Genomic DNA, 15778 nt, shown 5'->3' with positions numbered 1-15778 from the left:
TTTATACAAAAGTTCAATCTGTAATTGAACTTCGATGAATAAACAGAAACAATTTGAATTTATAGAAAATTCAGAAAAAAATCATTTAATTAAGCTAAAAATAGCACAATTACATTATTGGCAACAGTAAATTGGTTACTGTGGTATTTACAGTACAAAGACTTGGTAAAAATACTATTAAATTAGTTTTGAAGCTGAATTTTCAAATGCCAAACATTATTTCATCATATTTTCGTCAAAATATCCCAAAACAAACTCAAAAGCACATTTAAAACTGTCAGTTATCTTAAATTTCAATCTCGAACGACATAAAAAGGGACACTGTTGGCAATCACTCACCAAGCAACAATTTAATTCAAAAAAAAGTAATTAATGGATAACAGCAATTGCTTTTTTGTTGCTACAAAAAATGTTTCTTCTATTTTTATAAACATAGCTTATCATCTGACACCAGATATTCTAAAATTAGATCTAAATGATTCTATAAAAATGTCAACAAAGCAAAAACTCAAATCAGCACAAAAATTTCCTAACTCAATTACTAAATTTTAATGGAATAAAGAAAAAAGAAATTGTTAAAATGTTACATCTGAGATCCAGTCATGATGATGCTTTAAAGTTGTTCCATTGCTGTTAATGCTCACCATATGTTCATGAGCTTGTAAATTTTCTCAATTGAAGTTGAGCTTAATAGTTTTCCATTTAAATGAACATACAAGTTGATTAATCGAAAATAAAATAAATTAAAATTTACTGGAAGTTATGGAGTGAATTAAGCGCATTTTTGTCCATGCGATCAGCAATTGGTTACAAAATAAGATCCAGTAAACTCAAAATCACTTTCCAACATTAAAGGATTTTATCATTTAACGATTTTTTAGAATTTATATTTTCTAACGGTTGGCAAAAATTCAAATTTGTTGAAAGCAACGCTTTAAAAAATTTGATTTTTGTTCATGAAATGATAAATTGTGAAAAAATCATTAATTAAAGTGTAAAAAGATAGTTTTATACTTCCGAATCAATTGATACAGAAATAACTCGACAGCACAGCGCTAATGCTTCAGCAGAACAAAGTGTATTATTAAGCAACCTTTCTTTCAAAAATGCGATAAAAATTGTTGCCTTAATTTTCTCTCCATTTACGGTAAATTAAATAAGAGAATAATTGATTGAACAATAAAGCCTCAATGAAAGGATGAAAATCTAATTAAAATTTAATTATACGAAATTTTTTATCAACATCTCAATTACCTTATAAAAAAACTCAATGGAACATGTATGTTTATGCTTATTTTACCTTTTCTTCTTGTAGGTTTGAGGATCCAGCATCAACTCCATCACTACGTTCACCAAAATTCGCATCAGCTCCACCAAGCTTATCGTTTAAAGGCTGGTTCACATTTCCATATTATTCATGCATCCAAAGAAAATGGATAATTTCGTATAGTATTGCAATAGCTTCAGTGAAACATCCAGAGTAAGTTGATTATTATAATTTTATTGAAATTTATTGCGTCATTAATCAATTGACATCATTATTTTATATCAATAATAGCTTGCGTGGATTTCTGAGTATCGATATAGATGTTTCAGGACTGTATATTAATCAATGTGATATAAGTAATCAATTTTATAGCGACAACCATCATAATTCAAATTATCGTTATAATAGCAAATTTAATCATAATCAGCATCAATCCAGTGCACAACTATTTACGCATCCAATCGTATCCCTACAAACACCATCACCGTTTCATCAGGATAACGAGATAGATGCATTCCATGATTCGCACAAGTGCCATCGTGATAGTATGGATGTAAGAATTTACCATTGTTATCACTTTTTGTCATTTATGCAATTTTAATTGGGTTTATTGCGAGGGAAACTGTATTTATGGTGCATTTTTGGTTGGGAATTGAGGCAATAAAGCTGGTTTGTCTAAATTTGTGGATTTAAAGAGATAAATTGGATTCAATTAAAAAGCGAATTGGTTTTCAACTGTCAAAAATTATTTGAATTTTTCAAATTATTTAACGGATTTTTCATAAAGTTCAAATTTGAAACGACCGTTATAATTTTTTAGAACATAAAAATGGATTCAATTTAAAATAGACTGACTTTCAACGGTCAAATCTTATTCGAATATTCATTTAACGGATTACTCAAAAAATTCAAATTTAGAATGAACGTTTAAATTATTTTAGTACATTTCAAACTAGAAATTCATCAAATTAAGACATTAATTCCCAATTTTGATCAAAATTCCTCATTATTGCCCAATTCCCATACCAAACAGCAACAATGCGCCATTATAATCTCTCAATTTTTCCCAATAAATATTTAATTCTCGTTTCTCAATATTTCTTTTCATTTCACCAATTAAATCTGTATTGCACAAACGACATTGCTGATGGCTTAATGGTCATGGCTATTCATCGTATACACATCAACAATAACAACAAAAACCATCCTCAATGCTTCGTCATCCAACAATAAAAAATATTCTAGTGTCAATTTCGTCCACAATATCTCAACAACAATCGTCTATCAACCATTAATGGATGGACAAGAGGCAGTTATCAATGCCTTTGTAGAAAAGGCTTTTATTCAATAAGACATCCAGATGGTTTCAATGGAACGATCATGGAGGCATCGTACGAAGAGTATTTGACAAATGTCAGTACATTTTATATTGATTCATTTGTGTGTCTACCGTGCATGGAAGGATGTTCATCATGTACTGGTCCAAAGCCATGCTTAGCCACTTACAATTGGCCATTTAGGTAATATAATTATTGGATGAAAGGCTGTGTATATCTATTCTAATTTATGTTTGTTTCCACAGAATTGCCATCCTCACCATTTCAGTCTTCTGTGTATTCTTTACAACTGCTCTTGCACTGTATCTATTTCATAATCGAAAAATTAAAGTATTTAAAGTTGCAAGTCCCGTTTTCCTCATGATATGTTTGCTTGGATGTGGCATCATGTATCTGGAGATGGCTGCTATCTTTCCAACACTAGATTTATACTCGTGCATTGCTACAAAATGGACACGTCATATGGGTATTGTATTTCATTCACTATCAATCTTTATTTATCTGTATTTTTTTTTTTATAATATGATGAGTTTGAATCATCATGTCATAGCTAGTTGTGATATAGATATGGACATTGAGAACTCTGTACGATTTTCATTTGATATTGTTCTATAATATCATTATGTGAATGTGATATGGGATATTGTATGGGATTAAAAAATGTTATAAAGGATTAATTTCTAGTCTATGTGATTTATTGGTTTAAAGAGATTTTGTTGACAATTGAATAATAGGAATTAAAGGATAGGTTTCAGTTTTAATTTAGATAGAGTTTGTTAAGTGCTAAGTTTAGTTCATTAGAACGAAGCATTAGAAGAGTTTATTTTATCTAGGTCAGTTTAAGTTATTAAGCTAAGTTTAGCTTTATCAGTTAAATTTAATTTCTGCATCACAATTTGCTTTTTTAAACTAATTTTTGTATTAAGCTTATTCAGTTGATTTTAGCTTATTCAGCAAAGTGTAGCTTGCTTAGTTCAGTTATTTCGTTGTTTAGTTCAATGAGCTCAGTTTTCTCGACTTAGTTCAGCATTGTCGGCTAACTTCAGCTCGATTGGCTAATTTAAGCTTAGACAGCTAACTTCAGCTTTGCCGACCAATTTCAGCTTAGTCGGCTAACTTCACCTTAGTCGTCTATATTCAGCTTAGTCGGCTGACTTTAGTTTAGTTGGCTAACTTCAGCTTAATCTGCCAAATTCAGCTTAGTCGGATAACTTCAGTTTAGCATGCGAAATTCAATGATATGTGGCGCAATCCATATTGATCGACTGGATTCTGTTTATTAAGCTGAATTCAGATTTTTTTGCTTATTTCAGTTTTGCAGCTTAGATCAGAATAGTTGGTTAAATTCTGTTTGTAACCTTAATTCTATATATGGAGCGCAATCCAAATTATTTAGCTAATTTCTCCCTGTTTAGTGAAGTTCAGCATAGTCTGTTGAGTTTAGATTTTCAACTGAGTTCAGCTTATTCAGTTAAGTTAGGAATATATAGCTAGATTCAGCTTATTTATCTGATTTCAGCATTTTTACCTGAATTCAGCTTATTCACCAGAGTTCAGCTTGTTTATCTGAATTCAGCTTATTCACATTAATTCAGCTTATTTTGTTAAGTTAAGTTTATTCAGTTGAATTCAGCTTCCTCAGTTGAGTTAAGCTATTCAACTGAATAGCTGTTTGTTCAATTTGTTCAATTTATTCATCAGAGTTCAGCTCTATTGTCATTTTATTCAGCTGAATTGAGCATTTTTAACAGACCTGTGGTTTATCTAGCTACATAACCAGACTTCAAATTCTTCGATTTATTAAACAATTTAGGAAGCACACACGCAGCGAATTCAGCTGAACTTTGTAAAATAATTACAACGCGAACCCCAATTCAATCATCACTGGATAAATACATTTAAAGCTGCTACAATTTACTCCCCATTATCTAATGATGAAATCCCACAAAAGAGTAATCCTTGAATAAGCTTATTAAACTATTTTCACGCAATAATAATCCACACAGAAAATTGAGATAAATTGAATGACAAATGGAAGAAAATTATAGAAAAAAAACTTTTCATTCATTTACTCAAATCATTATCCTCTCTTGTAGGATTTTAAATTCCTTCCTTTCTGCTGTTGCTTCTGTTTGAGGTTTTTTTCATCCCCAAATCTCATGTGATTAAAAACTTTTTCCGTTCAACATAAATTAATGGTGGAACTTTATACAGACCGAAAGAGATTTTTGCCTCATTATGCCTTTTTTCATATATATACATTAAATCGCTACATCAGATAAAATTGTGTATACGGAGACCAAGCAATCAAAAATAAAAAAATAATTTTTAAAGTTCACAACACAAAAATAAATTGATTATGGTTGTGGGGTTGATGCATAGATATATGGATAAAGTTTAATTAAATAATCGATTATGTCCAGATAAAAAAACTAATTAAAATGTTTAAAGTAAATGTAGAGCAATTAAAAGTTGCTCTACATGTGTGTATATGGCTTGAATGGGAATCGAGTAATTGATTTTTAAGGTTGAAAATGTCGATAGAGAATTAATATCATGTAGAGAAGTATTTTGTATCAGTAAACAAGGTAGCGTACATGAGTTATGTCCTAAAATAACTATGAAGTTACGTTCTAGCTGTGTACTAGGATATTAGTGTGAATTTAGAAGGAAATAAATGGGAGTCAAACCCTCCTTTAATTGGTTTGGGGTCAAAACCTCTTTTTATTGGTTTGTAGGTTGAAACCCTGCCTTTAGTGGATTGGGGGTTCAAAACCTTCTTTATTACTGGTTTTGGGGATCAAAACCCTCTTATTGATTTGGGAGTCTAAACCCCACTAATAGATGTGGGAGTCAAAACCCATATTATTGGTTTGAGGGTCCAATACCCCTTTATTGGCTTATGGGTCAATCTTCCCTTTAGTGGTTTAGGGGTCAAACCCTCCCTTTATTGGTTTCGGGGTTTAAATTCTGCCTTCATTGGTTCGGGGGTCAAACCATCTCTTTATTGGTCTGGGGGTTGAAACTCTCTCTTTATTGATTAGAGGGTCAGAAGCTCCCTTTTCTAGTTTGAGGGATCAAAGTCATCCTTATTGACTTCGGGGTCAAACTTTCTTATGTTTTTCTTTAAAAAATCCAAACCACCACCTTGTCCCTAAATTTTGACCCTTCTCGCCAAACCCTTTTAAAAAATTTCTGGCTTTTCACCTGGCTGTGCATCCTAACTTGAAGCTTTGGTCCTTTTTGTGATATTAAATAATGATGTCGCTTTCTAAGGCGTAATGAGGGGAATGGAAGAGTCAACGTTCTTGTATTTGGGTACTCTACCTTTTGTTATGAGGATGTGGAGAGTAGGGTTCTCAAAAATGTTTTTTTTTTTTACGTAACGTAATAATCAAACGGCTCCTAATGTTGTTTCCCACTTTCAACATAAACAAAGACTTATTAGATGGATATAACATTGTGAATATCCTTACAATCAAGAGAAAATCGATTAATTAAAAGCACGACAGAGTTTTCCAATTGTTTGTTTCATGTTTAATTGATAATTTCACGCACATAAGCTTACTATTTCCTTTTATATAATTTCAACAGGATTTTGCATCACATATACTGCCTTGTTTATGAAAACGTGGCGCGTTTCGTTGACATATCGTGTCAAATCAGCACACAAAGTTAAACTAACTGATAAGCAATTGCTACAATGGATGGTACCTATATTATTAGTTATGGGAATTTATCTTGGAACGTGGACGGCTGCTGATACGCCAACAGCAACAGAGGTAACATTTTTTTCTCATCAATTTATCATCTAATATCTCATAATTCCTTACTTTTTTCGCTCAATGATTGAATGCCATCATCCATTAATTTCCTGACTATATGTTTAATTTAATTTTATATCTTTTACGATCAATTAGATTACGGATGTTGAAGGATTGATATTTAAACAATGTGTATTTAACTGGTGGGACCATGCATTAGCTATTGGGGAAGTTCTATTTCTACTGTGGGGCATACGTGTCTGCTATAATGTTAGAAATGCCGAATCATTATACAACGAAGCAAAATTGATCTCCTATGCAATATATAACATTGCTTTCGTTAATACACTTATGGTAGCAATACAGTAAGTATCAATGTCTCATGGGGACGGATATAAATGTTGGAATGAGGCCAATGATGAATTCAGTGATGTTCATAAAAAAGGAACTAAATAAAAGAAGAGAAATGTTGGGAGGAAATAATTTTTTTGTCCTGCTTGTTAACTTATGCCTGTGGTTAGCAATAGAATTGGATCGATGAATGAGCGAGGAAGTGAAATGAGTATTAAAGACATGAGTTGGAGTAGTTTTTAACGCATTTTTGGTATAATTTATGAGTTTCAATGAATTCTGAAACTTGACTTTTTAAAAAGTCTTTGCTTTGAAGCTTGAATTCTCAAAAAATCGGTGCTTTAAAGCTTGAAAATTCAAAAATTCATTGCTTTTAAAATTTGTCGTCACTTTTAAGCTTGAGCATTCAAAAATTCATCACTGTAAAGCTTGACTGTTCAAAAAGTCGTTGTTTTAAACTTTGAATCTTAAAAAAGTCGGTACTTCAAAGCTTCAATCTTCAAAAATTCCTTGCTTTCAAATAAGTTGTTTAATAAGTCGTCAATTTTAGGCTTGAACATTAAAAACGTTGTCACTTTAAAGCATCGTGCTTCACAAAGTCGTTAATTTAGTTCTCGATTCTTCAATGAGTCGACGATTTGAAAAAACAGACTTTAAGCAAGTAGTCGCTTAGTAAATCGTTGATTTTAAATTATTATTTTATCAAAAAAAACGTTGTTTTAAAGTTCAATTAACATTAAAGCTTGACTTTTAAAGAGTCGTCGCTTAATAAATCGTTGACTTTAATTCTATATTTATCTAAAAGTCGTGACTCCGAAGTTTATCTTTCATTAAAGCTTGACTTCTTAAAAAAATCGTCACTTTTAGATTTCAATAAACTTGATTCTTATCAAAATTCGTTGCCAATCTGCTTTTAATTCCTCATTACATTTCCAAAACAAATGTTCCACAACTTGATGGAATTTAGGTAGGTAAAGCGTCAAGATAAATTTAAAACCGATAGACAGAAAATAAATTTTATTGATATACCACAAGTTACCTCATTCTTCACGTCACTAACTCACGTTACTCATAATTCTTCTTTCCGCTTCCTCATCACACAGCGTCAAATAATCGAGCAAAGTTGTACATGAAAATGAATTTTATCCTTCGTTCCTTTAAAGTGACATTTTATTGCCGTTTTTTATGCCCGTTTATGCACACGTACGATTCCTTTAACATGAAAACCACAAATTCTCTTCTATTTTTAGTTTGTTCCTCTTTCCACAAGCCGGACCTGATATAAAATATTTCCTCGGTTTTGTACGCACACAATTGTCAACGACGACAACCATCATATTAGTATTTGGTCCAAAAATATTAAGGGTGCTGCGTGGTCAAGGAGATAAATGGGATCATCGATCGAGAGCACGTGGCATAACAGCCTCATTTTGCATTAATGGCGGTGGTCTTATGCCAGAGGAAGGCATTGATTTATATCAAGAGAATGAAGAACTGAAGGTAATTAGACTCTATTTACATTTGTGTAGTCCCTGTTGCATTTAACACGGATATTTGTGAATTATGTTTATCGTTTACCAACATAAATTTGATTATACAAACTGTGCCTTTTTTTCTCTTTTTCTCGTTCCTTTTCACCATTTATTCCATTAAATTTCCATTCATTTCAAATACAAAGGAACAAATCCAAAAGTTAGCTGGACAAATTGAATTTATGCGTATTGTACAAATGGAAGTAAATAATCGTCATTTAAAGCCAAAACCAGGCGGATATTTTTCAATGACAAGTCCAATTGGTAAAAGTTTGACAGCAAGTCGTAAGCATCATCATACAAGTTCAGCGGAAACGAGTAAACACGAGAATAGCGTGATAGAAGATGGTCACAGTGGCACAAATAGCCTTTCGGGTGGTGTCAGGTAAGCAATTAATAATGAATGACTTTTTGATTACGGTCATATCTACATGCCATTCCTCTATTTTTTTTTATCCTACTTTTTTGTGCCGTATTTCAAAAAAATACTATTTATGTCTACCCCAAAAATAAATAAATTATTCAATGTTAAGCAGTAACAATAATGCCCATGCGAATCAAAATGGCAGTGGAATTGAAAAGGTCTGACTTGAAATCCGAAGTAGTGAACAACAACAACAAGATATGGAGAATGAGCAACATGAGAATAACAACAAAGAAGCAACAATAAATGATTCTTTGACAGTATCAGTAGCAAATATCAATGCAACAACGAATTCAGTGGTATCGGAAAGTACCAATAGTAGCTTTGCAATCGATGCTCGTGTGCCAGTTAATGTTTAAACATTTGATAATAGATGTAAAGTTTCCCAAGTTGCTTATGAAATGGTTTTTGGTGGTAAATGGTCTTTATTTGGATGTTGCGAGGATCTGAGTCAGTGGTGGGCAACCTAAGTCAGTGGTGGACAACCTGTTTGTCGTGGCACACTAGGTGTTATGTTTGAAATGCCATGAACCGTACAATGTGTGAGATTTCGATCGAGGCTTACCATCAAAGTCAGTTGTGGGCAGCATGTGTGCTTTGGAAGACTAGTGTCACGTTGGAAATGCCATAAACCGCACATTTTGTGAGGTTTCGGTTGAGGCTTACCACCATGGTTGTCCAAAACTAACCTAAGTTGTCAAATGTTGAATTTTCGCAGTCATTGTTCCATGGAAGTGGATTTTGGGCATTGTTAACATAAAAATCTACATCCAAGACATTTTAACAGCGTTAATCAAGCATTTGACTACCTATTGATCCAACAACATCAACATAACCTCATTTTCCCGCCAAAAATTCTCTATGCTGCTCGGGTTAATTGTTTTCTGTCACTTCTTCTCTCTCTCTCTCTCTCTCTATCATACATACACACGCGAAATAAATTAATTTTCATTACCATTGCGTTTAAGTAAACAAGAAGCACAAAAAAAGGAAAATTTGTACAGAGGATGTGAGAAAAAAAACGTGTTTTTTTGTCTTCAGTCTCGCGGGAAACATTTTTCCATTTTATGAGTATGCATATGGTTAAAATTAAGGTACTCAAAGGAAAATATTTGCCGTCTGTGAGGAGAAAAAGAAACAAACAAAAAAAAAATTATATTAAAATAAGAAAAAATATTCCGTAAATCATCATGCGTTGCTGTCTAATTTGTAGAATAAAAGAAGAATACAAGTACTGCAATGTGGTTACGGTAATGCGTGGGTAGAAGAAAACCGTAATCTGCAGTCAATTTATAAAAATTATCGTTGTCATCATCATACCGCAAAATTTTTCGTTTATTTATACTTTTCTTATGAATAAAATTCTTTATTTTAACCAGAAGCAAGGACTGCTTTTTAATGTCTTCGAGGATATATAATGGCTGATAATGTTGAGGAAAATGATGAGCATGTAGATAAGGTCTTGCTGTTAATTAACGGCACAGTCTTGTTGGATTTTTAGTTTGATAACAAGCAGATGAAGCAACCCGAAGCAACCTTAATATTTCTTATTGAAAGATCTTCGCTTCTTGGATGTTTCTAGAAAATCCTTGAACAGATTCTAACTCTATAAGAAGTTCCCGTCATATCTTATTCCTTAAAGGTCTAGACTGATCTGAGACTGTTATCATCAAATCAAGTGCTTTCTTAGTTTGAGTACAGTCTAGTGATGACTTGATTAAGTTGAAATTGGAATACTATATGCAGTATTTAAAGGATATTAATGCGCTTTTCTTATAAAGATGTGTAATCCTTCTCTTGAAACTTTTATTTACTTTGTACTCCTACCCAACAGTCAACAATATTGTAATCGCATCATGTTATGTTGTGAGAATGCTCATTATCTTTTAGAGTAATATTCAGGACTCATTGTTAGGATTCGAACTGTGCATAAAGTCAAGTTGAATCGAGTCGACTATTTCATTCAAAATCCGAGACAACTTTGAGCTCTGCTACAAGCTATACAATCTTAAACCCCTGCTTAAAACTGATCTACTGATACCATGTATGGTCAAGTGATACACATATACCCAACCTAGCCAATATCGAATGAATCGGCTTGTGATTACTTACTACTTACTGGAACCATGCTCCGACTTGGAGCCTAGGTTGCTACAAAAGGCCTTCCATCTGACTCTGTTGCTGGCTGTATCACAAAGCTTGTATAAATTCTCAGTTTTGACATCTAACTGGCATTCCTTCATTACCGTCCTACGCCATGTTGCTCTTGTAGCACCTGGACGCCTTTTCCCTTGTGGATTCCAACCAAGGGCAGTATAGCAAGCTTGTGTCTCATCTTCAGCTACCACACACGACTTATGATTGTTGGAATCGAACAGAAGCTCTGGATAAAAGAGATTTCAAGTTTCACTTTTTTCATTTGTATCGCTCGGGTTCATATGATACAAAATTACAGTTTCCAAATGATTTCAGGATCTACCTGTAATTTCCAAGTCCTATACACAATCTTCTGACTGTTCTTAGATCCTCCCACCATTTGTAATCCTAATTTCAAAAACAAATCCATTCAATCAGTCATAACTAAGAAATCTCACCATTTAATTAAGAAACACAAGCTATAAATACCCAAAAAATTCCAAGAAAAAGTAAGAGTAAGTCCACCGCTTCTGAATTATTATTTCCAACCTTTTCCTTCCTCCCCATCCTCATGAAAATTGTAAATTAACGTCATTCAATGTACGCTAATAAATTATAATTTCCTTCTTTTATTTTTCGCTATTCCTTCATCCTGTAAAAAAAGAAAAGAAAGAAAAAATAAATAAAATTACTAGATATAATAAAAATAAATTGACGATCATGATGATAGATGATATTAAAGAAATAAAATAACTAAAAATTAAGGATAATCAAATCAAATTAAAATAATTAAAATTGAATCTGTGTTCAGTGTGTTGCCATAGAGAGACATAACCATAAGAGAAGAACTTAAACTTAAAAATTTTAAAATTCGCAAAAATTTCAAGGCGATAAAAAAGAGAAATAACACGCTTAAAGGCATAAAGTGGGTGAATTTGCTTAACATCTTATGTTGCTTTTATCGACAGAAATACCAAAAATAATTTGTTCAGGACTTACTTTTTTTATTTGGGAATTGAAAGATTTCATTTCGTGGAATTATTTGATGAAAAAATTTGTAAGTTTATTACAAACCAAGGCTCAGACACTCAACCAAAAATTGTAAAAATTGTACAATTTTTATAATTCGTATGGAAAAAATTGTGAAAATTGTAAAAATTGTACAATTTTCACAATTTTGCAATTTTTGTATGAAAAAATTGTACAATTTTTACAATTTTCACAATTTTTTGATGTAACTTTCAAGAAACTAATAATTTATTAATCCAATTATTAGATGGAAATTATAGTTTCCACAGCAGGAAAATTACTTTCTGAAAATATGGAAAAGTTGGAAAATGTTTATTTTAACTGAATTTCTTGAAAAATCATGTTTTGATGCATAATTCATTTGAGAAATGTGAAAATAATGTGTTTTTCGCAATAATTTTCTTAAACTATGATGAAAACTCCAACGGAAAAACGGAATTTCACCTCAGTTTTCCTATTAAGGGTAAAAAATGCCTCAGAAAAGCCTAATTTTGCCTCGGTTTCCATATTTGGGGTAAATTATCCCTCAGAAAAGCCGAATTTTGCCTCGGTTTCAATATTTGGGGTAAATTACCCCTCAGAAAAGCCGAATTTTGCCTCGGTTTCCATATTTGAGGTAAATTATCCCTCAGAAAAGCCGAATTTTGCCTCGGTTTCCATATTTGGGGTAAATTATCCCTTAGAAAAGCCGAATTTTGCCTCGGTTTCAATATTTGGGGTAAATTACCCCTTAGAAAAGCCGAATTTTGCCTCGGTTTCCATATTTGGGGTAAATTACCCCTTAGAAAAGCCGAATTTTTCCTCGGTTTTCTTATTTGGGGTAAATTATCCCTCAGAAAAGCCGATTTTTGTCCCGATTTCCTTATTTAGGATTAATTAACCCTTAAAAAAGCCAAATTTTGCTTTGGTTTCTTTATTTGGGGGTGAAAAATCCTTCAAAAAAGCTAAAAATTGCTTTAATTTTCTTAATTAGGATGGAAAACCACTCGAAAAATTCGAATTTTGTCTCTAGTTTCTTATTTGGAGTGAAAAATCCCACATATAAACCAAATTTTGCCTTTATTTTCTCAATTTAAAATGAAAATTCCTCTGAAAAGACAAAACTCACCTTAATTTTCATATAAAAAGATGAAAACCCATTGAAAATGCAATTTTTCCCTTACATTTCCCAAATACGAAAATCATTCAAACCAAATTGACATAAATTTGAAAATTGTACAATTTTGTCAGTTTTGTATGAAAAAATTGTGAAAATTGTACAATTTTTACAATTTTCACAATTTTTATATGAAAAGATTGTAAAAATTAGAAAAATTGTACAATTTTTACAATTTTCACAATTTTTGTATGAAAAAATTGTAAAAATTGTAAAAAATTACAATTTTGGTTGAGTGTCTGAGCCTTGTTACAAACACTGTAGGCGGGTTTGTTCAAATCTTGATACAAGCTGAGAGAGAAAGTCATGGGTATTTAGGGCTTCTAAGCGGTTTGTCGTACAGACAAAGTTTGTTTTGGAAGTGGAAGAAGCCTCGTCTGAATGTAAATAGATTGAATTATGGGAGATGGTAAAATTAAACATTTTTTTGTGTGTGCATTGGATAGCTATGATGGAGTTTCGGTGGAATTTTGTCTCGATAATAAGAATGTTCTAACTTTAGATTAGGTAGAATAATTTGAGCTATCCGTTATCCGAGCTACACATTCTGCGTGTCATTTCGGTTCTTGATTCGTAGATTTTTACTTGTTCCGAATGGGTAATTGGCAGACAGAATCCAACGATATAGCTCTAGACATCGTCTTAAGGAAGCCATGGATCACAATTGATCTGTACTGTTGGCGATAGAGCCAACTTTAGGTGCCATCTTAGTGAGACAATGGATCACAATTGATTTATAAGGCCAGCCTAGTGAGTAATTCAGTAATACCCGAATAGCACAATTCAGTTAATTGATCCCAAAATCCAGCATCAGGTTGGCGTGACTCTATCATTGTGCAATATTTAAACTGAATTTGGCACGAAGTCAGAGTCACGTCGTTCTAAGGTATGATTTATGATCAATTTACCGATTTGTGCTTTTCGGAATCCTAAAAACCAAACTTATTTACTTACATCCTTTTCTGGTGCTCACGTCAGCTTATTGCCGACTAAAACCGACTCTATCCTTCGAGAACGTCTGCTATTTTGGATTATTAAGGACTTTATCGTGCTTTTCTACACATCCAATCCAGGAATTCTTTGGAAAAATCAAATATCAGATTTAAATCACCCCGAAAATAACATTTAAAGCTTCCAATCTAATAACAGCCGTTGACTTTGATAGCATCATCAAACCAATGCTGTAACAAAGTTATAGCAACATACTTTGCACCATATGGCTGATACCATAATGTGCAGCACAGGTTTTTACATAAAAATGAATAAATTTCGGTTCTCATACAATCTGAGATTTAATTTAGATTATTCCAAACATTCGCAAGTTGGTGTATGCATTCCTACCTTTAAAAATATCCTAACAATCTACATATAACGAAATGTAGCTCTGATTTTACGACGTGAAATATGTCAAATGATAAAGTTCATATGAAAGTTATTTCCGGTTCGCAAATAAGAACAAAAAGCGCAATAAAAATGCCTACCTCGTTCATTTTACAATCCAAAGTTTATTGTCATCGTCAAGATATGCTTCTATGTGGAAGGGAAACTAATAAAACTTACAAATTTCACGTCTCGTTTGATTGTTTAAGAAACTGGAAGGCTGTAAAACTAAGCAGAAAGTTTTATTGTTGCTGGAATGTTTTGAAGGGTGTGAAAGTAGGTTAAATGGGAATTTTTGAAATTTTGAAATCCGTTGGATGAGAATTTTGGTTTTTTGAAGATTTTGTTCAATTTTAGACAGTAAATTAAGTATTAATGACTAGATTCTTATAAACTGTAAGAAAAGTCATGAAAATTATAAAAATCTCTCCGAAAAACATTAAGAAAAGCATAAATTCAAGAGATTTGTTGCTTTAAAAGTAAATTCGATCTCAAAATGACCTTGAAGTTCTCCGTAAAAATATTTTCATTTCCAATCAATCAAATTTGCCAAATGATTGATTCTCAGAAATTGTATGAAAATAAAATCACCTCCTACTACTGCCAAAGCAAATTTTTCATCCACAAAAAGCAAAAAAATGTCTTTCAATTCCACAAATATAAAAAACGCAAATAGCTACTTAAATGAACTTATCGATCCATAATTGATACAAAATAATATCAAAGTCTTTTTGGGGACAAAAAACTTTTTTCCAGTAAGAATTTTCAATGACACGAAATAAAAATAAAATCACATTAAAAATAATAGAAAAACTTTTCATTGTGATAAATCAAAAAAAGGAACAAAAAAAGTAAGAATTTTAAATGCTTAAAAATTTTGTTGACATTGAAAATTCTGAGGCTAGAAATGAAATTTATTACCATGAAAATAAGATGTTCTTAGTAAAGAGAGGAACGGAAAGAACAATAAAAAGCAGATTTTCTTTTATGTAACGCCATGGTAATGTATTTTATGTAATGTAATGATATTATGTATTATTTTTTGGATCCATAAAAATGACAGAAAATAATATTCATCATAAACATCTGTTCATTACTTCGGATAATATAACACAAAATGGGTCGGCTTATTAATGACGTCATCATCTTTCAAAATACCCATTCTTTCAAAGTCCTGGAGTTGTTTACAGTCAAAGATCAGACAATATTCAATATTGCAATTTATACAAATTTATGGATAGTCTATTTATGGACCGTCCAATAATTAGTAAATAATTTTTTAATAATGTCTAGTTAGTTACTAGGCCTACGGTCCTTTAATAACTCACTAACTACCAATGGTCGATTAATGATCAATGCAAGTCATAAAGACTAATTAGTGGTTAGATCTACGATCGACTAA

The 15778-nt window shown here is 32.0% G+C and overlaps 1 protein-coding gene across 1 annotated transcript in view; it reads left to right on the top strand.

Annotated features, from left to right (window-relative positions):
- LOC139090900 (probable G-protein coupled receptor CG31760) overlaps positions 1–11894 on the top strand; it is a 56211-nt gene extending 44317 nt beyond the window's left edge. The window contains exons 5-13 of the mRNA XM_070640778.1: positions 1316–1480; positions 1559–1820; positions 2513–2787; positions 2850–3070; positions 6199–6386; positions 6525–6733; positions 7970–8219; positions 8398–8636; positions 8788–11894. Of these exons, the coding sequence (XP_070496879.1) occupies positions 1316–1480; positions 1559–1820; positions 2513–2787; positions 2850–3070; positions 6199–6386; positions 6525–6733; positions 7970–8219; positions 8398–8636; positions 8788–8839 (1861 nt within the window). The 3' untranslated portion in view covers positions 8840–11894. The remainder of the gene's footprint in view (positions 1–1315; positions 1481–1558; positions 1821–2512; positions 2788–2849; positions 3071–6198; positions 6387–6524; positions 6734–7969; positions 8220–8397; positions 8637–8787) is intronic.
- Positions 11895–15778: the final 3884 nt, after the last annotated feature.

This window comes from Chironomus tepperi, unplaced genomic scaffold (assembly GCF_022539635.2).
Source record: "Chironomus tepperi strain 1889 unplaced genomic scaffold, CSIRO-AGI_Ctep_v1 contig_223, whole genome shotgun sequence".
NCBI lineage: Eukaryota > Metazoa > Arthropoda > Insecta > Diptera > Chironomidae > Chironomus > Chironomus tepperi.
This window is presented reverse-complemented; position numbering and strand designations above follow the sequence as displayed.